Source organism: Oncorhynchus keta, chromosome 27 (genome assembly GCF_023373465.1).
Source record: "Oncorhynchus keta strain PuntledgeMale-10-30-2019 chromosome 27, Oket_V2, whole genome shotgun sequence".
NCBI lineage: Eukaryota > Metazoa > Chordata > Actinopteri > Salmoniformes > Salmonidae > Oncorhynchus > Oncorhynchus keta.
The window spans coordinates 42,620,723-42,646,327 of NC_068447.1; the positions used below are offsets into that span (position 1 = coordinate 42,620,723).

The 25,605-nt window shown below is 50.5% G+C and overlaps 1 protein-coding gene across 5 annotated transcripts in view; it reads right to left on the reverse strand.

The window, feature by feature from the left end:
- LOC118360341 (zinc finger protein 385A-like) overlaps window positions 1-25,605 on the reverse strand; it is a 138,153-nt gene that overhangs the window by 75,512 nt on the left and 37,036 nt on the right. For 2 of the 5 annotated variants that reach the window (XM_052482470.1, XM_052482469.1), the window contains exon 1: window positions 22,127-22,261. The exons of the other annotated variants lie outside the window; for them this stretch is intronic. In XM_052482470.1, coding sequence (XP_052338430.1) covers window positions 22,127-22,226 — 100 coding nt within the window. In that variant the 5' untranslated portion in view covers window positions 22,227-22,261. Of the gene's footprint in view, window positions 1-22,126; window positions 22,262-25,605 lie in introns of those variants that run through there. 5 annotated transcript variants of the gene reach the window in all.

Consider the following 25,605-nt stretch of genomic DNA (forward strand, 5'->3'; position numbering starts at 1 on the left):
GACAATGGTTCCCCTGTCAGATACAGTTGAAGTACAGAGGGAGAGCTGGACGTCTGGTTCGTCTAAAGAAGGGTCCAAGGAGGAGGAGACGTACAGAGAAGATGAATGAAGGGATGAAGAGGTCAAATGTTAAAAAGTAGCGTGGAGGTTCCGCGAGCCACAGTAACCCCTCACCCCTACCTAACCCTACCCATCCTCCCTCACCCGCCTCACTCTGCCCGCCTGGCCCCAGGCCTGCATGTGCACGTGTTCCAGGCACAGAAGCAGACGCACACGCTAATCCTTAGATAAATCTGCTCTTAGCTGCCACGTACACACACACACACGGTCAGACGGGGACGTGTGCACGCGCACACACACATACGCACACACTCCAAAGGCTCAGGTAGGCTCTCACCGGGGCTGATGGTAACACCAGAGATTATTTTGATACAGTTGCTGGGCCTTGTGGAGCATAACACCACTGACGTTCCCCATCTGTGTGTTATATCCATGAAGGTGGCTCTGCCAGGGAAGCAGTATTATTCATGTGACTAGTGAATGGTGTACTGCTTGCTTCAGATCCGGTATAAAGCCGTTAGTCGTTATGATGGTGCTGGATGAGGACAGAAGGCTTGGGTTACGACTTGTAGCATCCACCTCATTCAGGAAACCATTCAGAGCTAAATCTGTTTCAGGTGGCATCAGTAGTCACACATCCCAGTGTCGATGTTGAGTACTCATGTTCATACTATAAGTGCATACAGCGCATCAAAGGTTATAAATACTGTAGCCTACAATGATCGAGTAAGTGGGTGAATGAGTTAATGAGTGGGTGTGCGTGTGCGTGTGCGTGTGTGTGTGTGTGTGTGTGTGTGTGTGTGTGTGTGTGTGTGTGTGTGTGTGTGTGTGTGTGTGTGTGTGTGTGTGTGTGTGTGTGTGTGTGTGTGTCTGTGTTTAGACAGAGGATGTGTGTGGTGACGAAGAGTGTTTGTGCTGTTTTGAGGTCAATAATGACAGAAAAATGGCAGCCACCTCTAATCGGAAGGGACAAGTTGGCAGACACACACACACACACACACACACTCATTTCACCAGGCCAAAAACACACGCAGGTATTAGATTCAGCTCTCTTTACTTACTATCCTTCCTCCCTCCGACCCACTTTCCTTCCTCGGCCTTCTTTCTCTCCTTCCTCAGGTTTCTATCTTTCTTCACAGTTTTCCTAATAAATGATCCCTATTTGGCTGAAGGCATGTAAGACGATCCCACTCTCGTACCACCGGAGATCAGTCTGAATGTTACTCTGTGAATGTTACTGGCTGTGGGGCCTGTCTGTACTGCCTGTCTGAGATCTGACTCAGAGATACATAGATGGTTCTAGAAGGGCAAGCAGTCGGTTGAGTTGTGGCTGTGAGAAGGTGTCCACCGCAGAGCCAGTAGATTAGACTAGTGGTGCTGGATAGTGGAACACACACAGCATGGAGCAGTACAGACAAGGAGACAGACAGACAGACCTACAAGCTCCGTACTACATCCTCTACAGAGGAATAGACATGGAAGGAAGGAGACAACATTTAGAATCCAGAACACTGGACTACTGGGTCTGTCAGCCAACCGGCTTATAATAGGAGAGGGAGGGAGGCAGGGAGGGAGGCAGGGAGAGAGAGAGAGACAATGGAGACGTGACATTCCTACTTTGAGCAAAACACTGTAATAACCTCCCCCTGTTCCTTTCTTCCACCTGTCCTCTCCTCTCCTCTGCTGTCTTTAGCCTGTTCCCACCTGATCCCTACAGTACCCCCCCACCCCCTCTTCACATCTCCCTCCCTCCCTCCCTTGTTCAACGTGGTAGACACACACCCAGGTACAACAATAGCCATTTTATTTCCATGCATCGTCTCACAGCCTCACACACACACATGCGCGTGGGCGCGCACACACACGTACACACACACATACACACACGCCGCCCACCCAAAAACAATAGGCATCCTTTTCTTCCCATGCTACCATCTCACAGCTCTCTGCCCTCGGGTATGGAATTCTATCCCTCACAGACAGCTGGATTAACCCACAGTGAGGAGAATGGACCGAGAGAAGCAGCAACACCAGATTCCCTCACAGATTAACACAGCAGAGAGGAGAATGGACCGAGAGAACACAGCAACACCAGATTCCCTCACAGATTACCACAGCAGTGAGGAGAATGGACCGAGAGAAGCAGCAACACCAGATTCCCTCACAGATTAACACAGCAGAGAGGAGAATGGACCGAGAGAAACAGCAACACCAGATTCCCTCACAGATTAACACAGCAGAGAGGAGAATGGACCGAGAGAACACAGCAACACCAGATTCCCTCACAGATTACCACAGCAGTGAGGAGAATGGACCGAGAGAACACAGCAACACCAGATTCCCTCACAGATTACCACAGCAGTGAGGAGAATGGACCGAGAGAAGCAGCAACACCAGATTCCCTCACAGATTAACACAGCAGAGAGGAGAATGGACCGAGAGAACACAGCAACACCAGATTCCCTCACAGATTACCACAGCAGAGAGGAGAATGGACCGAGAGAACACAGCAACACCAGATTCCCTCACAGATTACCACAGCAGAGAGGAGAATGGACCGAGAGAACACAGCAACACCAGATTCCCTCACAGATTACCACAGCAGTGAGGAGAATGGACCGAGAGAAGCAGCAACACCAGATTCCCTCACAGATTAACACAGCAGAGAGGAGAATGGACCGAGAGAACACAGCAACACCAGATTCCCTCACAGATTACCACAGCAGTGAGGAGAATGGACCGAGAGATGCAGCAACACCAGATTCCCTCACAGATTACCACAGCAGTGAGGAGAATGGACCGAGAGAACACAGCAACACCAGATTCCCTCACAGATTACCACAGCAGTGAGGAGAATGGACCGAGAGAAACAGCAACACTAGATTCCCTCACAGATTAACACAGCAGAGAGGAGAATGGACCGAGAGAAACAGCAACACCAGATTCCCTCACAGATTACCACAGCAGAGAGGAGAATGGACCGAGAGAACACAGAAACACCAGATTCCCTCACAGATTACCACAGCAGAGAGGAGAATGGACCGAGAGAAGCAGCAACACCAGATTCCCTCACAGATTACCACAGCAGTGAGGAGAATGGACCGAGAGAAACAGCAACACCAGATTCCCTCACAGATTACCACAGCAGAGAGGAGAATGGACCGAGAGAACACAGCAACACCAGATTCCCTCACAGATTACCACAGCAGTGAGGAGAATGGACCGAGAGAACACAGCAACACCAGATTCCCTCACAGATTACCACAGCAGTGAGGAGAATGAACCGAGAGAAACAGCAACACCAGATTCCCTCACAGATTACCACAGCAGAGAGGAGAATGGACCGAGAGAAGCAGCAACACCAGATTCCCTCACAGATTACCACAGCAGAGAGGAGAATGGACCGAGAGAAACAGCAACACCAGATTCCCTCACAGATTACCACAGCAGAGAGGAGAATGGACCGAGAGAACACAGCAACACCAGATTCCCTCACAGATTACCACAGCAGTGAGGAGAATGGACCGAGAGAACACAGCAACACCAGATTCCCTCACAGATTACCACAGCAGTGAGGAGAATGAACCGAGAGAAACAGCAACACCAGATTCCCTCACAGATTACCACAGCAGAGAGGAGAATGGACCGAGAGAAGCAGCAACACCAGATTCCCTCACAGATTACCACAGCAGAGAGGAGAATGGACCGAGAGAAACAGCAACACCAGATTCCCTCACAGATTACCACAGCAGAGAGGAGAATGGACCGAGAGAACACAGCAACACCAGATTCCCTCACAGATTACCACAGCAGAGAGGAGAATGGACCGAGAGAAACAGCAACACCAGATTCCCTCACAGATTAACACAGCAGAGAGGAGAATGGACCGAGAGAACACAGCAACACCAGATTCCCTCACAGATTACCACATCAGTGAGGAGAATGGACCGAGAGAAACAGCAACACCAGATTCCCTCACAGATTAGCACAGCAGTGAGGAGGGGCGAGGGGCAACCATTGTTTGAATAACAACTGCACAACACTAACGGTCCCGGGAATAACATGAGAGCAATAATGGCTCCATTCCCCAGCACCAGAAGCTCTGGTTACAAGAGAACCCCAGTCCATAAGAGTACAAGGGAGGTTCCATGCGGACTAGTAGAACGGTAGGGATGGGGACGGCGTGCTAGTAGAGCGGTAGGGATGGGGACGGCGTGCTAGTAGAACGGTAGGGATGGGGACGGCGTGCTAGTAGAACAGTAGGGATGGGGACGGCGTGCTAGTAGAACAGTAGGGATGGGGACGGCGTGCTAGTAGAACGGTAGGGATGAGGACGGCGTGCTAGTAGAACAGTAGGGATGGGGACGGCGTGCTAGTAGAACAGTAGGGATGGGGACGGCGTGCTAGTAGAACAGTAGGGATGGGGACGGCGTGCTAGTAGAACAGTAGGGATGGGGACGGCGTGCTAGTAGAACGGTAGGGATGAGGACGGCGTGCTAGTAGAACGGTAGGGATGAGGACGGCGTGCTAGTAGAACGGTAGGGATGAGGACGGCGTGCTAGTAGAACGGTAGGGATGAGGACGGCGTGCTAGTAGAACAGTAGGGATGGGGACGGCGTGCTAGTAGAACAGTAGGGATGGGGACGGCGTGCTAGTAGAACGGTAGGGATGAGGACAGCGTGCTAGTAGAATGGTAGGGATGGGGACGGCGTGCTAGTAGTACGGTAGGGATGAGGACAGCGTGCTAGTAGAACGGTAGGGATGAGGACAGCGTGCTAGTAGAACAGTAGGGATGGGGACGGCGTGCTAGTAGAACAGTAGGGATGGGGACGGCGTGCTAGTAGAACAGTAGGGATGGGGACGGCGTGCTAGTAGAACGGTAGGGATGAGGACGGCGTGCTAGTAGAACAGTAGGGATGGGGACGGCGTGCTAGTAGAACGGTAGGGATGGGGACGGCGTGCTAGTAGAACGGTAGGGATGAGGATGGCGTGCTAGTAGAACGGTAGGGATGAGGACGGCGTGCTAGTAGAACGGTAGGGATGAGGACGGCGTGCTAGTAGAACGGTAGGGATGGGGACGGCGTGCTAGTAGAACAGTAGGGATGGGGATGGCGTGCTAGTAGAACAGTAGGGATGGGGACGGCGTGCTAGTAGAACAGTAGGGATGGGGACGGCGTGCTAGTAGAACGGTAGGGATGGGGACGGCGTGCTAGTAGAACAGTAGGGATGAGGACAGCGTGCTAGTAGAACGGTAGGGATGGGGACGGCGTGCTAGTAGAACGGTAGGGATGAGGACAGCGTGCTAGTAGAACGGTAGGGATGGGGACGGCGTGCTAGTAGAACGGTAGGGATGAGGACGGCGTGCTAGTAGAACGGTAGGGATGGGGACGGCGTGCTAGTAGAACAGTAGGGATGGGGACGGCGTGCTAGTAGAACGGTAGGGATGAGGACAGCGTGCTAGTAGAACGGTAGGGATGGGGACGGCGTGCTAGTAGAACGGTAGGGATGGGGACGGCGTGCTAGTAGAACAGTAGGGATGGGGACGGTAGGGATGGGGACAGCGTGCTCCTGGCAGCCATCACCATATAGCTCCTGTGTTGCACAGCAATGTATGAACAGTACACAGTATATGAATATTAAGTAGGTTGCCAAACAACAACAGGAAGTCACAGTCCTACAGGACACTGTTCTAGGAACATTATATTAACTCCCCCACCCCCCCGCCCAATCTCTGGCCCAGGGCCACTTTACTGTCACTTGTCATTGCTGTGATCACAGATGACCCTGTTGTTTAAAACACTGTCCATCACAACCATGCAAAGGAGTCTGGGTAGCTGGGAGTACACATGGTGAGATTCGCACAAACATGCATGGCACGCGCCCACACAGACACACGCTTGCATGCACACACACACACACAGTATACAGTAGTCACCTCCTAGCCAATCGAAACGAACAAAGACAAACACAGGGAAAACTTTCCCAGCCAAGCATGAACTCTCCTGGTGTCCCTCATTATCTCCTACATGAAAACTCATCTGAACCACAGACACACTCATTTGTCAAAGACATACAAGAGCGTTCTTCTCTAACTCTCTCCCTTTCAGAATAGTCTGCATCACACATGGTACTTTCTTCCCTGTCTAGTGCACTCCATTGGATGCCTTACTGGGATGCACACATAAACACAGTAACTGTACAGTAACACAGTAACTTCAGAGACTGGAGTAAACTAGGAGCACGCTCAACATCTCTCTCTCTCTCTCTCTCTCTCTCTCTCTCTGTCTCTCTGTCTCTCTGTCTCTCTGTCTCTCTGTCTCTCTGTCTCTCTGTCTCTCTCTCTGTCTCTCTCTCTGTCTCTCTCTCTCTCTGTCTCTCTCTCTCTCTCTCTCTCTCTCTCTCTCTCTCTCTCTCTCTCTCTCTCTGTCTCTCTGTCTCTCTGTCTCTCTGTCTCTCTCTCTGTCTCTCTCTCTGTCTCTCTCTCTGTCTCTCTCTCTCCTCTCTCTCTCTCTGTCTCTCTGTCTCTCTCTCTGTCTCTCTCTCTGTCTCTCTCTGTCTCTCTCTCTCCTCTCTCTCTCTCTGTCTCTCTGTCTCTCTCTCTGTCTCTCTCTCTCTCTCTCCATGCTAGCAGCGAACTGATGCATTATTCAGGGGTTCTGCTTGGTCATGGGCTGTGTCACAAATTAAACCCTATTACCTACACAGTGCACTACGTTTACCAGGGACCATGGGACTCTGGTCAAATGTAGTGCAGTATGTAGGGAATATGGTGCCATTTGAGAGCAACTCCCAACCCTGCCTTCAGAGAATGTTCATTCACAATCAACAACCTGGTTGTCTATGATCTGGATTTTTGAACATCCTGTCCATAAATCTCTATACTGCAGTTTCTAAATCAACTAGATGGGATGAGGATAGAGACTTTTAAGCGTGTATTTTTGTACACACGTAGTACGGGGGGGATGAACGTAGCTCCAGCATTCAGTTTTGTTTGATGTCAAACAAAACATTTGTTCAACCACGATGCTTTCCCATGGTTCCATCCTCCTTATTTAACCTCTTAGAGCATAGTCACAGGGATAGTATAGTCACAGGGATGTGCAGTGCACACACACACACACACACACACACACACACACACACACACACACACACACACACACACACACACACACACACACACACACACACACACACACACACACACACACACACAGACAGTGAACATTAATATTATTAGAAAATGTGTGCATTAAAAAAGTGCATACAGACAGATAGGGAGAGGCTAGGGGAGGGAGAGGGAGCTGACTTGGCATCCTCCCCTCTCTTTGTTTGTTAGAGGATTCAGATGATTCAGTCCTGCACCCAATCTCTCCCCCTTACCCTCCCCTACTACCCCAACAGGAGGGAGGGGAGAAAGAGTGAGAGAGAGAGAGAGAGAGAGAGAGAGAGAGAGAGAGAGAGAGAGAGAGAGAGAGAGAGAGAGAGAGAGAGAGAGAGAGAGAGAGAGAGAGAGAGAGAGAGAGAGGGAGAGGGAGAGGGAGAGGGAGAGGGAGAGAGGAGACTACAGACAGAGAGAGAGAGAGAGAGAGAGAGAGAGAGAGAGAGAGAGAGAGAGGAGACTACAGACAGATAGAGAGAGAGAGAGAAAGGAGACTACAGAGAGAGAGAACGCGGTGGTGTGTGCGTCTGCAAACTCTATCCGCCCCGAACTCAGTCTGAGGTGATGGGTGCTGTGTTGTGGCCCTAGCCAACTAGCCTCATTGTTATGATGCTGTATCTTCTTTAATGAGTGAGCTAGCTGTGGCCCTCCCCTCTGCCATACAAAGGTCTGATTGGATGTGGCATTGCATTTGCATGTAAAAGAGCCCAGGTTTCATCTCTGAGCCGCTGACTGACAGCCGATATCATCTCCGTAATTGCTCCATACTGCAAACCGGAGCCAGCCAGGGCGGAGAGAAGGGCGAGAGAGAGAGAGACTGTTTGGAGGAGTGTGGGGATGGGGGTTGGTATGGGGTATGAGGAAAGAGAGAGCGAGAGAGAGAGGAGCTGGTGGAACCTATAATAAAGTGTTGTATAACTCAATTAGGTATGGCGAGGACCTCATGTTGAGCGCTGAAGCGCTGCCTTCTTTTGAGATGGCCCAGCCGCCATAAGCGCCATTGTCCGGGAAACAAGGACAAAATATTTCAGTGTATCTCCCTCAGACAGAGAGGCAGGGATTCTATTGTCATGTGAATCATAGAAGCCATGAGCAGGCAACAGCAGAGGAGACCCTCTGAATGTTGCTGTTAGTCATCTTTGCAGTGTGTGATTCGTGGAAGGTGTACACAGCACACCCATAGACTCTGTAGCCTATGTGATTCTCTGCGTCAGCTTTGCACCACCTCACACCATTCCTCTGCTATGCCTTCCTTCCTTTGTATCTAGAGTGATTACCCTCTCTCTCGCTCTCTCTCTTTCTCTCCCTCTCTTTATTCTCTTCTACTCTCTCACTTCCTCATTCCATGCATCACTGAACACCCCTCCTCTCTCTCCCTGCTCTTTCGCCCTTCGCTCTCCCTCCGTCACCCTCGCTTTTGCGCTGGCTTGCCTCTTCCTCACTCTCTTTTCTCTCTCCTTTCTCTCTATTTTCTCGCTCTCTCTCTTCTCTCTCGCTGCAGCAAATGGTGATTGAGCAAGCAGTGTGCCGGTGCCGGTGCCGGTGACCGGAGGAGGAGGGCTGTAGAAAAGATGGTTATCTTGACTCCACGTGCCACGCATCCCAAATCAGCCCCCCCTCTATCCCCTACTCTCTCATTCCCACCCCTTCTTCTCTCGTCTTTCCTTTCTTCCTTCTCTCTCCTCTCCACTTCTTTCTCTCCTCCCCTTCCTCCGCTACTCATCCCATTGCCTTCTTCTCTACCCTTTCCTTCCCCCTCTCCTTCCTTCCTTTCCTTCCCCCCTCTCCTTCCTTCCTTTCCTTCCCCCTCTCCTTCCTGCTTCTCTTTCCCCCTCTCCTTCCCCCTCTCCTTCCCCGCCCCCCTCTCCTGTGCTACTGTGGTGATGGAGACGGTGTGCCATACAGTAACACAGAGTAGTGAGACCTGTCCATTAAAGGTAAGGTTCACCCCTTTTTGAATGTTAAATAGTGTTAGTTCATCTCTGAGGGATGTGCTATCGATTCCCTGGGTCATTTCATGTTTTCACGTGTCTCTGAGTCGTTGGCGTTCAAGCAAGCCGAAATGCGTCCGGTGTGACGTAGCACCGTGATAAAGTCTCTCTCACTGCACCGGAAGTTGATAGGAGAGAGTGAGAGCAGTGCATTGTGGATTTTGTAGTCGACTTGAGCTGCAACAGATTTATTATCACACCAAAATAAAAAAAATATTCTCACATATCATATTAGTGTTATTTAACACTGTAAATTAAAGGGATGAGTGGTTTTGGGTGTATTTTTCCTTTAAGACCATTAACTACAAAGCAGTAGACAGCAGAGTGGCTCCACCTGGAGCATGTGGCTCTTTCTCAACGTGTCGTTTCCTTGATTCCTCACATCCTCTCTCTCACTCTTCACCACATTCTCAAACTGCGTTGGTCCCTCCCCTCTTCTCCTCGAGTGCGTTTGGAGAAGGAGGACGTGAGGTGTTAAAGAGAGAGCCCGAGAATGTGTCCGGGTCTGTCCCACCAGGACCGTTGAGGGCTCTGAGAGGTTCCGAGTTGACGGAGTACGTCCGTGTTTTCATTCCTGAGAATAGGGGATAGATGACTTCCTGCATGAGATGTCACAGAGAAATGTGAATTATACGGTACGTAAAGAGCCACATTCCACATGTTCACGCTAGGGTTCGGGAGAGTATCTCAACGGACGGGGCTCAATGTGCTTCAGTTACATATTCAACATCAAAATTCGACCCTTGGAAACCCTCAATTCTATCACAATAGCACGGTGTTACAGTGTTATATAGTGACTATGCCGCTGCATTCAAAGTCCATTTCAAACAAATTATGACCCACCTAAGGCTACATAAAGCAATATATAACAAGTATAGCGTAGCAAGTTAAATAGCAGCACATCATTTCATGGGCGTTCTGCCATTAAGAAATGCTTCATGGCCAAGCTTCACCTGTATAGTGTCTATTTACTAGTGCTCAACTTAGATCACATTACTTTGCCAAGGGTCTTTCAGACGGGCAGTGCAACTCTTTGCCCTCTGTGTTGCCCATCCGGCTCCTCTCTTCCTTTTCCTGCCCTCCACCTCTCTCTCCTCCTCCTCTTCCTCCTCCCTTTCCTGCCCTCCCTCCACGGTCATCCCCCCCATCATTGATGAGTAATTAATAGGTGCTAATTGAAGATGCTTGGTCTCTCTGCCAAAACTGCTGACTAGCGGGACACCCCTCTCTCCTCCCCAACTCTCTCATGCCCCTATCCCCCACTTTCTCGACACTCTTCCCCCAACCCTCCCCCTTGCCCACTTTCTCTACCCTCCTCCCCCAATCCTCCCCTATCCCCCACTTTCTCTACACTCCTCCTCCTCCTCTCCATCGCCAAATGTTCTCCACACTTCCTCCTCTCCTTCACCTAGCCAATCCTCCCCTCTCCCCTACTTTCTCCACACTCCTCCACCTCTCCATCACAAAATGCTCTCCCACTCCCTCCTCTCCTTCACCTAGCCAATCCTCCCCTCTCCCCCACATTCTCTACACTCCTCCTCCTCTCCCTCACAAAATGCTCTCCCACTCCCTCCTCTCCTTCACCAAGCCAATCCTCCCCTCTCCCCCACATTCTCTACACTCCTCCTCCTCTCCATCACAAAATGTTCTCCCACTCCCTCCTCTCCTTCACCAAGCCAATCCTCCCCTCTCCCCCACTTTCTCTACACTCCTCCTCCTCTCCATCACAAAATGTTCTCCCACTCCCTCCTCTCCTTCACCTAGCAAATCCTCCCCTCTCCCCCACTTTCTCTACACTCCTCCTCCTCTCCATCACAAAATGTTCTCCCCCTCCTCTCCTTCACCAAGCCAATCCTCCCCTCTCCCCCACATTCTCTACACTCCTCCTCCTCTCCATCACAAAATGTTCTCCCACTCCCTCCTCTCCTTCACCAAGCCAATCCTCCCCTCTCCCCACTTTCTCTACACTCCTCCTCCTCTCCATCACAAAATGTTCTCCCACTCCCTCCTCTCTTCACCAAGCCAATCCTCCCCTCTCCCCCACATTCTCTACACTCCTCCTCCTCTCCATCACAAAATGTTCTCCCACTCCCTCCTCTCCTTCACCTAGCAAATCCTCCCCTCTCCCCCACTTTCTCTACACTCCTCCTCCTCTCCATCACAAAATGTTCTCCCACTCCCTCCTCTCCTTCACCAAGCCAATCCTCCCCTCTCCCCCACATTCTCTACACTCCTCCTCCTCTCCATCACAAAATGTTCTCCCACTCCCTCCTCTCCTTCACCAAGCCAATCCTCCCCTCTCCCCCACTTTCTCTACACTCCTCCTCCTCTCCATCACAAAATGTTCTCCCACTCCCTCCTCTCCTTCACCAAGCCAATCCTCCCCTCTCCCCCACATTCTCTACACTCCTCCTCCTCTCCATCACAAAATGTTCTCCCACTCCCTCCTCTCCTTCACCTAGCAAATCCTCCCCTCTCCCCCACTTTCTCTACACTCCTCCTCCTCTCCATCACAAAATGTTCTCCCACTCCCTCCTCTCCTTCACCTAGCAAATCCTCCCCTCTCCCCCACATTCTCTACACTCCTCCTCTTCTCCATTGCCAAATGATCTCCCACTCCCCCCTCTCCTTCCCCTAGCCAGGCAACCTCCATCTTTGTATGTAGGATTAGCATACCGATGACATGGAATCAAATGTGTGTCACACACACACACACACACACACACACACACACACACACACACACACACACACACACACACACACACACACACACACACACACACACACACACACACACACACACACCTCTTTAAATTGATCTGTCTTTGTGAGTGGTGGATCTCTTCTGAGCCCAGCTTTGACTACATGAATGTTAGCTACTAATTGAACGCCTAATGACACTCAGACTACACTGTTTCCCTCTTCGATGTGTTATAACTGTGTGTGTTAGTGAGGGTCTGGATACATCACTGTTTCCTTCCATTACACAAACCCTCAGTCTTCTGAATCCATGATGCTGTCTGAAGAGCTAGTTTATCACCAGCAATTATCTTGCGAGTAAGTAACAGCCTACTCAACCACACAGCCTGGAAGCATCGCAAATGGCATCTTATTCCCTAGGGCTGCCCATAGGTCAAAAGTAGTGCACTATCGAGGGAATAAGGTGCCATTTGGGACACAGTCTCAGTCTATACATGGGAGTTGATGCATGAGGATACTGATGCTGAATGTCTGTATGATAGAAATAGAATTACTAGAACGGAAATCCCCATGATGGATGGGCTGGCGGTAAAGTCTATCAATGGTCTGTCTATAACAAGCAGGGACGGGCAACTCCAGTCCTCGGGGGACAGAGTGGTGTCACACGTTTTCTCCATCCCTAGCAAACACAGCTGATTAAACTAACTGCATTCTAAACTGAAGATCACGACGGAGACACTGTACATGATGAAGTGATGTCTCCACCCAAACAATGTGCGCCTGATGTAGACTTTGTGTACATGTGTTTGTGTATTTATGTACTGTATGTATGTATTTATGCTGGTATGTATGTATTTATGCTGGTATGTATGTATGTACAGGTAACTGTCAAAATAAAGGAAACACCAACAAAGTGTCTTAGTAGGGCGTTGGGCCACCATGAGTCAGATCAGCTTTATTGCACCATGGCATAGATTCTACAAGTGTCTAAATATAGTGTTTTATTTATTTAACCTTATTTAACTAGGCATGTCAGTTAAGAACAAATTCTTATTTACAATGACAGCCTAGAAACAGTGGGTTAACTGCCTTGTTCAGGGGCAGAACGACAGATTTTTACCTTGTCAGCTCGGGGATTCAATACAGCAACCTTTCAGTTACTGGGCCAACGCTCTAACCACTAGGCTACCTGCCACCCCATCATCTTATGTCTTATGTTTACGTCGTTTTTATGCTCATTCAACTATTCAGTGACCCCTCGTGACCTGTGGATGGGAGCAGTGTCGTTCTATGGGGGGATAGCCATGGTCGCCAAAATAATGGCCTGCCCAGCATTTTTATACATGGCCATAAGCATGATGGGATAAGAATTGCTTACAGTTTTTTCCAATTGCTTACACACAAAAAATTGGTCCATGAGGCACAATGACCCAAACCTGGAAGTAATTTAGCAGAACCAGACACCAAATCTGCAATACTACTGGCACATGTTTTCATTTACACTCAGATTGCAATTCTGTCACAAACATTTGGCAAAACACAACACACATCACAGTTCAACAAGCTAAGCTAAATTAGCAATGGATCACTTTCACTCTTCACATGTGCAAACACTAATTGCTTATAGGTTCACTTTGCACCTTTGGTGTGGATAAAAAAAAGACCACTGGTGAGTACACCTGTGTTTGGAGAACAATGGAAGCAAACTTGGCAAGGAAAGGTGGAGGTGGAGGTGGAGGTGGAGGTGGAGGTAGAGGTGGAGGTGGAGGTGGAGGTGGGGGTGGAGGTGGAGGTAGAGGTGGAGGTGGAGGTGGAGGTGGAGGTGGAGGTAGAGGTGGAGGTGGAGGTGGAGGTGGGGGTAGCGGTGGAGGTAGAGGTGGAGGTGGAGGTAGAGGTGGAGGTGCAGGTGGGGGTATCGGTGGAGGTGGAGGTGGGGGTATCGGTGGAGGTGGAGGAGGAGGTGGGGGTATCGGTGGAGGTGGAGGTGGAGGTGGAGGTAGAGGTAGAGGTGGAGGTATCGGTGGAGGTGGAGGTGGGATATCGGTGGAGGTGGAGGTGGAGGTGGAGGTGGGGGTATCAGTGGAGGTAGAGGTGGAGGTAGAGGTGGAGGTGGGGGTAGAGGTAGAGGTGGAGGTGGGAGGTAGAGGTAGAGGTAGAGGTAGAGGTGGAGGTGGAGGTGGAGGTGGAGGTGGAGGTAGAGGTAGAGGTGGAGGTATCGGTGGAGGTGGAGGTGGGATATCGGTGGAGGTGGAGGTGGAGGTGGGGGTATCAGTGGAGGTAGAGGTGGAGGTAGAGGTGGAGGTGGGGGTAGAGGTAGAGGTGGAGGTGGAGGTAGAGGTAGAGGTAGAGGTAGAGGTAGAGGTGGAGGTGGAGGTGGAGGTGGAGGTGGAGGTGGGGGTATCAGTGGAGGTGGAGGTGGGGTAGAGGTGGAGGTGGGGGTAGAGGTAGAGGTGGAGGTGGAGGTAGAGGTAGAGGTGGAGGTAGAGGTAGAGGTGGAGGTGGAGGTGGAGGTGGAGGTGGAGGTGGAGGTAGAGGTAGAGGTGGAGGTGGAGGTGGAGGTGGAGGTGGAGGTAGAGGTAGAGGTAGAGGTAGAGGTAGAGGTAGAGGTGGAGGTTGGGGTAGAGGTGGAGGTGGACCAAGAACAAGGAGAGTAATATCTGATGAAATTCGGGCGACTGTGGTGGACCATGTGGTCAACCATGGTTTGACCTTGAGAGAGGCTGGGCAGAGAGTGCAGCCCAATCTGAACCATGATTTGACCTTGAGAGAGGCTGGGCAGAGAGTGCTGCCCAATCTGAACCATGAATTGACCTTGAGAGAGGCTGGGCAGAGAGTGCTGCCCAATCTGAACCATGGTTTGACCTTGAGAGAGGCTGGGCAGAGAGTGCAGCCCAATCTGAACCATGGTTTGACCTTGAGAGAGGCTGGGCAGAGAGTGCTGCCCAATCTGAGCCATGGTTTGACCTTGAGAGAGGCTGGGCAGAGAGTGCTGCCCAATCTGAGCCATGGTTTGACCTTGAGAGAGGCTGGGCAGAGAGTGCTGCCCAATCTGAGCCATGGTTTGACCTTGAGAGAGGCTGGGCTGAGAGTGCTGCCCAATCTGAGCCGCTTCACCGTAGCATCCATCATCCAGGCGTTCCAAAATGAGAATAGGTTTGTACTGCAGACATTGGACCTCTCTACTACTTTGACTACAACATAAAGCACAGCAAAGACTGTAGATTCCAATACAGTATTACTGTATGTATGAGATTGGGAGCTAAACTATTTTGTAAGTTTACCTTGTATACCGTATTACTGCGGTGTTTTCTGTACTGTACGCTCGTTTGTTGTTGTAGAACTGAAAGACGACGACCACGGGGTGGGAGAACGCGGCTATTTACAGACCAACAGGAGGCTTCCGTTGTGCAAATGGTAGTTGAAGATAATGCCATAAGACCGCGGGAAATCCAACAACAGATGATTGAAAACCCTTATCACCTTCCACAACATCAGAGTGAGCTTATCAACCACAGCCCGGATCCTTAACAAACACCATCTCCGGATGAAGCAAATCTACAGAGTCCCATTTGAAAGGAATTCCCAAAGAGTGAAGGATAAACGTTCTGAATATGTGTAATTAAGGCATGTACTAGTATTACACTCTTGAAACATTAGAGGCTCATTGATGTTGCCAGTGAACTTTACTCTATCAATTGCAGTAGTTACTGTCCTGTCAGAGAATCATGGAGTTCAACGCATGTCCCATCTGCCAGGAACTCATATCCATAGATGAGGCTGGATTCAATTTAGTGAAGACGAGGAGGAGAAGAAGGAACCTCATTGGTCAACGTGCCATCGTTGAGGTACCTGGCCAGCGCGGGGGGAAATGTCACCATATACGCAGCTATGAGCCACAATGGGATCCTCCACCGCCATGCCACTGTTGGACCATAGAACACTGCCCATCTCCTTCTCCTTTCCTGAACACTTTACATGGCCATCTTTCTCAGCCGGAGCAGAGAGACGCCAGGTGATCCTGAGCAGCAGATGTTTGTTCTGTATGTTCTGATTTGGGACAATGTAAGCTTCCATCGGGCTCCTCGGGTTCCAAACGGGCTGCTGTGGCCGGACCAAAACAACAGACATGACTGATGTTGTTTTCCCAATGGATTATTTGTTTCTTGAATTTTTTAAATAGTTACCTTTATTTAACGAGGCAAGTCAGTTAAGAACAAATTCTTATTTTCAATGACGGCCTAGGAACAGTGGGTTAACTGCCTGTTCAGGGGCAGAACGACAGATTTGCACCTTGTCGGAGCGAGGATTTGAACTTGCAACCTTCCGGTTACTAGCCCAACGCTCCAACCACTAGGCAACCCTGCTGCCCCAATGTATATAAACATTATTTGTATATATATTATTATTTTCACAGTTTCTTTATCTATTCCATACATTTGATCTATCTTACAGTTTGCTGTTTGACATATATTAAGTCATGTTGAGATTTGAAACAAAAAATGTTGCATTTGTGTTCCTTTCTTGTTAGAGTAAACACAAACAGTATACAGTATCAGAACAAAATCTTAGTCTTTACACTGAAATAGGTTCTGATAGCAGTGTTTTGAACATATCACATTAGTGTGATCTCGGTTGTCACTAAGTTAGTGTGTGTGTGTGTCTCATTTGTATGCAAAGTTTCATTTTGAGCAGGGAGTACATGATTTTGATTGCTGTGTTTCATATTGCAAGACGTCTGTGGGGTTTGGGGAAAACAAGCAGTTTTATGTTTTGTGTTTAGAGTTTTGAGAGTCTGAGAATTTGTTTCAGCAAACGTGTGTTAACAATTGGGGTAAACTGTAATTAGCCCAAAAACCACACCTGTGGGGAAGCACCTGCTTTCAATATACTTTGTAGCCCTCATTTACTTGTTTTCATTACTTTGGTAGTTACCTGTGTCTGTGTGTGTGTGTGTGTGTGTGTGTGTGTGTGTGTGTGTGTGTGTGTGTGTGTGTGTGTGTGTGTGTGTGTGTGTGTGTGTGTGTGTGTGTGTGTGTGTGTGTGTGTGTGTGTGTGTGTGTGTGTGTGTGTGTGTGTGTGTGTGTGTGTGTGTGTGTGTGTGTGTGTGGCTTTGTGTGTGGCTTTGTGTGTGGCTTTGTGTGTGTGTATGTGTGTATGCATCCCTCTTCCATTCGAGGACAGGCAGATGTGGTGTTGCTCCCTCTCTTCCTCCCTCCTCCCTCCATCCCAGTACCACGTCTCAGACTGCAGCAGTGCTGGGCAGTGAAATGGAAACTCCACTGATTGTTTCTGAAAAATTATAGAGGCTGAGAGGCTTAGAGGCTGAGATGCTGAGAGGCTGAGAGCGAGAGAGAGAGAGAGAGAGAGAGAGAGAGAGAGAGAGAGAGAGAGAGAGAGAGAGAGAGAGAGAGAGAGAGAGAGAGAGAGAGAGAGAGAGAGAGAGAGAGAGAGAGAGAGAGAGAGAGAGAGAGAGAGAGAGAGAGAGAGAGAGAGAGATAGAGAACAGGTAGGCAAAGGGGAGGATAAAAGAGTAGGTAAATGCAGCTATGAAAGAGGAAGAGTGAGAGAAAAGCAGAAGAGAGAACGAGAGAATGTGGCTTTATGAGCTCGGGCGGTGACGGGGTAATGTGGGGAGACCGGAGACAACAGAGGGGCAATTGAAGGGTAACAGAGCATCAGTGAAGCTCCGGGCGGGATGAGAAAGAGACGGAGTTCATTCTGCACCATGCATACCCCTCCACATCTGTCATAGAGCGCAGCTTCAACCCCCCCTCGCATCACAACACAGGGAGATAAATCATTGATGACCATGGACTTCTTCGCCTGCGTCATCATCGCCACACCAACACGACCTGCTGGACTTGGTCTCTGTGTGGTGTTCGGTCCTCTGCTGTTACTCTATCAACACACACACACACCTCCTTTGTGCCCGGAGCACCCTGTGAGGTTACCTGCTGTCAAGGTCACCCTGCTGCAGGCCTGCAGTGATGGATTACACACACACAGGCAGAATTGGATATATCGCCCTTGAGGGAAAAGAAGGTAGAGGGATGGGAAGAGAAGAGCTGTCTGCCTGACGGGGTCTGGCCACCTCCATGATGGTGTGAATGGGGGTTAGGGAGGGAGGAGAGGGAGGGAGGGAGGGAGAGAAGGAGGGAGGGAGGAAAATAGGGAGAGAGGAAGAGAGAGAGGGTGGGAAGTAGGAAAATAGGGAGGGAGAGAGGTAGAGAGGGAAGGAGGGAAGTAGGAAAAGAGGGAGGGAGAGAGGTAGAGGGAAGGAGGGAAGTAGGAAAAGGAGGGAGGGAGAGAGGTAGAGGGAAGGAGGGAAGTAGGAAAAGGAGGAAGGGAGAGAGGTAGAGGGAAGAAGGAAAAGAAGGAGGGAGAGGTAGAGAGGAAAGGAGGGAAGAAGGAAAAGAAGGAGGTAGAGGTAGAGAGGGAAGGAGGGAAGAAGGAAAAGAAGGAGGGAGAGGTAGAGAGGGAAGGAGGGAAGAAGGAAAAGATGGAGGGAGAGGTAGAGAGGGAAGGAGGGAAGAAGGAAAAGATGGAGGGAGAGGTAGAGAGGGAAGGAGGGAAGAAGGAAAAGAAGGAGGTAGAGGTAGAGAGGGAAGGAGGGAAGAAGGAAAAGAAGGAGGGAGAGGTAGAGAGGGAAGGAGGGAAGAAGGAAAAGATGGAGGGAGAGGTAGAGAGGGAAGGAGGGAAGAAGGAAAAGAAGGAGGGAGAGGTAGAGAGGGAAGGAGGGAAGAAGGAAAAGATGGAGGGAGAGGTAGAGAGGGAAGGAGGGAAGAAGGAAAAGAAGGAGGGAGAGGTAGAGAGGGAAGGAGGGAAGAAGGAAAAGAAGGAGGTAGAGGTAGAGAGGGAAGGAGGGAAGAAGGAAAAGAAGGAGGGAGAGGTAGAGAGGGAAGGAGGGAAGAAGGAAAAGAAGGAGGGAGAGGTAGAGAGGGAAGGAGGGAAGAAGGAAAAGAAGGAGGGAGAGGTAGAGAGGGAAGGAGGGAAGAAGGAAAAGAAGAAGGGAGAGGTAGAGAGGGAAGGAGGGAAGGAGGAATGGACAGGGTTTGATGACAACGAAAGGGCACAACTAAAAGCCTCAGTCTTACTTTATTGGCATTCGGTAGAGTCCTTCCCTTCCTTTTACCTTTGACCCACGGCAAGAGTGAGACAGGAGACCTGTAACTGCCCTGTGCTGTGAGATTGAGCTATTACACCTCAAAGTGATCTGAAATAGATCCTCCCAACGGCCCCCTTTTACAGAACATGTGATGGGTCCAACACAACAGGCTCCAGGTGAGTCACTGTGCTCTGCCCTCCCTGTAGGGAATGGAAGAGGGAATCGGATCCCTGATCACAGACCTGCGTCTAATTCTACCTCTGCTGATATCAAAGAGCTACAGCCTGACAAGGAAAGACAGTGCAAATGAGCATTCAGGCAGTGTTCCATTTTACCTCCTTGGGCTGAAAGGCAGTGACACCTTTCATTCTTTTATCCAAATGGTGCAGTGGGGCTTTCCTCTAAGTGCCAACAGGATGGGGAATGCTACTGTTCTGCACTGTGTGACAACCAGTGCATCCAAAATGGTATCATATTCCCTTTATAGTGCACTATATAGGTTTGCCAACGACTCTCTAGGGTGTTTTAGAGGTCGGTAGGTAGAACATGTCTTTTCAGCAGTAGGGGGTCACACAAACATGTGGATTTGCACAGACACACAGGCATGGACCCACACACACACAGGCATGGACCCACACACACAGGCATGGACCCACACACACACAGGCATGGACCCACACACACACAGGCATGGACCCACACACACACAGGCATGGACCCACACACACACAGGCATGGACCCACACACACACAGGCATGGACCACACACACACACACACACACAGGCATGGACCCACACACACACAGGCATGGACCCACACACACACAGGCATGGACCCACACACACACAGGCATGGACCCACACACACACACAGGCATGGACCCACTCACACACACACAGGCATGGACCCACACACACAGGCATGGACCCACACACACACACACACAGGCATGGACCCACTCACACACACACAGGCATGGACCCACACACACACACACAGGCATGGACCCACACACACACACACAGGCATGGACCCACACACACACACAGGCATAGACCCACACACACACACACAGGCATGGACCCACACACACACAGGCATGGACCCACACACACACACACATGCATGGACCCACACACACACAGGCATGGACCCACACACACACAGGCATGGACCCACACACACACACAGGCATGGACCCACTCACACACACACAGGCATGGACCCACACACACACACACACACAGGCATGGACCCACACACACAGACACAGGCATGGACCCACACACACACACACACAGGCATGGACCAACACACACACACACAGGCATGGACCCACACACACACACAGGCATGGACCCACACACACACACACAGGCATGGACCAACACACACACACACACACACACACACACACACACACACACACACACAGGCATGGACCAACACACACAAACACAGGCATGGAACCACACACACACACACAGGCATGGACCCACACACACACACACACAGGCATGGACCCACACACACACACACACAGGCATGGACCCACACACACACACACACAGGCATGGACCAACACACACACACACACACACAGGCATGGACCCACACACACACACACACACACACACACACACACACACACACACACACACACACACACACACACACAGGCATGGACCCCCACACACACACAGCATGGACCCACACACACACACACACAAGCATGGACCCCCACACACAGGCATGGACCCACACACACACACACACACACACAGGCATGGACCCCCCTCCCCCCCACACACACACACAGGCATGGACCCCCCCTCCCCCCACACACACACACACACACACACACACACACACACACACACACACACACACACACACACACACACACACACAGGCATGGACCAACACACACAAACACAGGCATGGAACCACACACACACACACAGGCATGGACCAACACACACAAACACAGGCATGGAACCACACACACACACACAGGCATGGACCCACACACACACAGGCATGGACCCACACACACACACACAGGCATGGACCCACACACACACAGGCATGGACCCACACACACACACACACACACAGGCATGGACCCACACACACACACACACACACACACACACACACACACACACACACACACACACACACACACACACACACACACACACAGGCATGGACCCACACACACACACACAGGCATGGACCCACACACACACACACACACACAGGCATGGACCCACACACACACACACAGGCATGGACCCACACACACACACAGGCATGGACCCACACACAAGCATGGATCCACGCACACAAGCATGGACCCACACACACACACACACACACACACACACACACACACACACAGGCATGGATCCACACACACACACACAGGCATGGACCCACACACACAGGCATGGACCCACACACACAGGCATGGACCCACACACACACACAGGCATGGATCCAAACACACACACAGGCATGGACCCACACACACACACAGGCATGGATCCACACACACAGGCATGGACCCACACACACAAGCATGGATCCACACACACACACACACAGGCATGGACCCACACACACACACACAGGCATGGACCCACACACACACACAGGCATGGACCCACACACAAGCATGGATCCACGCACACAAGCATGGACCCACACACACACACAGGCATGGATCCACACAACACACACACAGGCATGGACCCACACACACAGGCATGGACCCACACACACAGGCATGGACCCACACACACACACAGGCATGGATCCAAACACACACACAGGCATGGACCCACACACACACACAGGCATGGATCCACACACACAGGCATGGACCCACACACACAAGCATGGATCCACACACACACAGGCATGGATCCACACACACAGGCATGGATGCAGGCACACAGGCATGGATCCACACACACAGGCATGGATCCACACACACAGGTAGGGATCCACACACACAAGCATGGACCCACAAACACAGGCATGGATCCACACACACAGGCAGGGATCCACACACACAGGTAGGGATGTAGGCACATACTGTGGTTTTCTGGCTTGGATGTTCCCGCTGTGACCTTAATTTGTTCTGTCTTGTGTCTTGATTCCCACTTGGCTGCCGATGCTCCTTCAGGGAACAACATAACAAGTGTGTGTGTGTCTGTGCGTGTGTGAGAGAGTGTGAGAGAGAGTGTGAGTGTGAGCGTGCGTGTGTGACTCAGGTAAGAAGGTGGCACTGTAGGGGTCAAGTTTACACTTTACAGGTTCAAGATTAAGTAAAGGAGACAGGAGGGAGGGAGGAAAGGTGACACACACACACACATACAGGCTCACAAATATAGGAAAAAGAACACAAGCTGTCTCTCGCTCTCTGCTAATCGGCTAATGAAGATTTGTGGCTGTGGCTCTGATGATTATTGGACTAGCGCTGCCTCAGACACAATAAGCTCTGCCAATACACTGTAAATACAATCTCTCCCATTTATACAAGCCGTCACCGGTGGAAATAGAGCCCAGAGAACAGAATGTGGCGTGCTGCTGTTAGCAGACGTTATCACAATGGTGTAGCACTCTGCGATGCCATGACGCACTTCTGTGCTTCTACCCCACAGAGCTGCTATAAATCAGTGCTCTTCTGTGTCATTTTATGCTTCCACATCCGTCACGAGACAGGGCTCTTTACTTTACAACTCCACAACAACACACAGCATCACAGAAAATGACTGGGAGCAAAGAGGACGAGATCTGATGTCGTGTCACCGACCAATTCACTGACGCTCTCTATGTTCATTTTATGGTAACAGGTGTTTCTCTCTCCTACTTGCTTCCCATTTGTTAGATTTCATCTTGGTTCTGTTGAAACACGTTAACAGCCCAGGTCTGCATTTGAATGGGGCACGTGGGTGTGTGTGTGTGTGTGTGTGTGTGTGTGTGTGTGTGTGTGTGTGTGTGTGTGTGTGTGTGTGTGTGTGTGTGTGTGTGTGTGTGTGTGTGTGTGTGTGTGTGTGTGTGTGTGTGTGTGTGTGTGTGTGTGTGTGTGTGTGTGTCTGTTTGTTTGTGGAGCAGTTCATTCAAGCGTAAAGCCCAATATAGACACAGGGGAGAGAGCGAGAGAGCGAGAGAGAGAGAGAGAGAGAGCGAGAGCGAGAGAGGGAAAGAACGATTGCATTAGAAGAGGATGAGAGAGACGGATTAAGAGTTTGGCCTGAAGACACAGTTCCACTACTCAATCCCTATCAGATCTCTGCAAATAGAGGAGCCCCACCAGTGATCAACACAACACAACAAACCGCTCATTGTTCCATCAGTAGCAAGAGCCCCGCCATATCATTCATTGTCCTTTTATCAATAAAGAACTCTGTCCTCGTAATAAGCGCTCGTACACGGTGGACAGATCAACAGAGTCGTTTATCTTCCACAACCTGCCGAAGCAATCCTGATGATGGATGGTGACAATGGTGAAAGGCAGTGGCCCCTTCATTCAAGCGCTCTTCACAAGTGACGAGACGAGCAGAGCAGTTATACCTCTATCGTCATGTAAAACAAAAAGCCGAGAATAATGGTGAGAATGTTGAAAATGAGTTCAGGGGAACACTGACACACAATCGGTTTACCTGAGATTCCACCTCACCAGAGTGTCCCTTACAGCCTTCTGGTCCACACCTCTCTCTGACAACCTACCCTACCCCCTCTCCCTAACCCTTTCTCCCCCAGGCAGAGGTAGGGTAGTAGTGCAGGCCCCAGCAGAGTCCTCCCTCTCTCTCTGGGTGGGCTTGGCCTACAGCGAGGTGTGGGTGGAGACAGGTGTGCATACCAGATGCCAGTACTGAGTCCACCATGCAGCCAGCATACAGCAGCTTCCATATTATATCATGGATGCGTCTCAAATGGCATCCTACTCCTCATAAAGTGCACTACCTTTGGGACTATATTGTGCACTAGATATGGTGCACTACAAAGGGAATAGAGTGCCATTTGGGATTCGGACTATATTTACCTGCTGGCCAGGCGTTTACCTCTCCAGGCCCACAGCCAAGGCAGGGTAAGGCCCGCTGGATCCACTGTCACAGCAAGCAGGTCTGAGCCCAGCCTCAGCCCTGCACCTCTCGCTCATCCTCCATCTCTTTCTCTCTCTCCCACCTTCTCTCTATATCTCTCTCCTTCTTCCCTCCCTCTCTCTCTCTCCATCTCTCTATATCTCTCTCCTTCTTCCCTCCCTCTCTCTCCCACCTTCTCTCTATATCTCTCTCCTTCTTCCCTCCCTCTCTCTCCCTCCCACCTTCTCTCTATATCTCTCTCCTTCTTCCCTCCCTCTCTCTCTCTCCCTCCCACCTTCTCTCTATATCTCTCTCCTTCTTCCCTCCCTCTCTCTCCCACCTTCTCTCTATATCTCTCTCCTTCTTCCCTCCCTCTCTCTCCCTCCCACCTTCTCTCTATATCTCTCTCCTTCTTCCCTCCCTTTCTCTCCCACCTTCTCTCTATAACTCTCTCCTTCTTCCCTCCCTCTCTCTCCCACCTTCTCTCTATATCTTTCTCCTTCTTCCCTCCATCTCTCTCTCTCCATCTCTTTCTCTCTCTCCCACCTTCTCTCTATATCTCTCTCCTTCTTCCCTCCCTCTCTCTCCCACCTTCTCTCTATATCTTTCTCCTTCTTCCCTCTCTCTCTATATCTCTCCTTCTTCCCTCCCTCTCTCCCACCTTCTCTCTCTATCTCTCTCCTTCTTCCCTCCCTCTCCTCCCTCCCACCTTCTCTCTATATCTCTCCTTCTTCCCTCCCTCTCTCTCTCTCCATCTCTCATATCTCTCTCCTTCTTCCCTCCCTCTCTCTCCCACCTTCTCTCTCTATCTCTCTCTTCTTCCCTCCCTCTCTCTCCCTCCCACCTTCTCTCTATATCTCTCTCCTTCTTCCCTCCCTCTCTCTCTCCCTCCCACATTCTCTCTATATCTCTCTCCTTCTTCCCTCCCTCTCTCTCTCTCCCTCCCACCTTCTCTCTATATCTCTCTCCTTCTTCCCTCCCTCTCTCCCACCTTCTCTCTATATCTCTCTCCTTCTTCCCTCCCTCTCTCTCCTCCCACCTTCTCTCTATATCTCTCTCCTTCTTCCTTTCTCTCCCTCCCACCTTCTCTCTATATCTCTCTCCTTCTTCCCTTCCTCTCTCTCTCACCTTCTCTCTATATCTCTCTCCTTCTTCCCTCCCTCTCTCTCCCACCTTCTCTCTATATCTTTCTCCTTCTTCCCTCCCTCTCTCTCTCTCCATCTCTTTCTCTCTCTCCCACCTTCTCTCTATATCTCTCTCCTTCTTCCCTCCCTCTCTCTCTCTCCATCTCTTTCTCTCTCTCCCACCTTCTCTCTATATCTCTCTCCTTCTTCCCTCCCTCTCTCTCCCTCTCTCTCTCTCTATCTTACTAACCAGAGCCATTAGAGACACCATTAAAGCACACACCATTGAAACACACACATGGCCAGCATCCATTGAGGGACATGTTAATATTGATGCTGGCTGTAGCAGGCTTACCGGATCT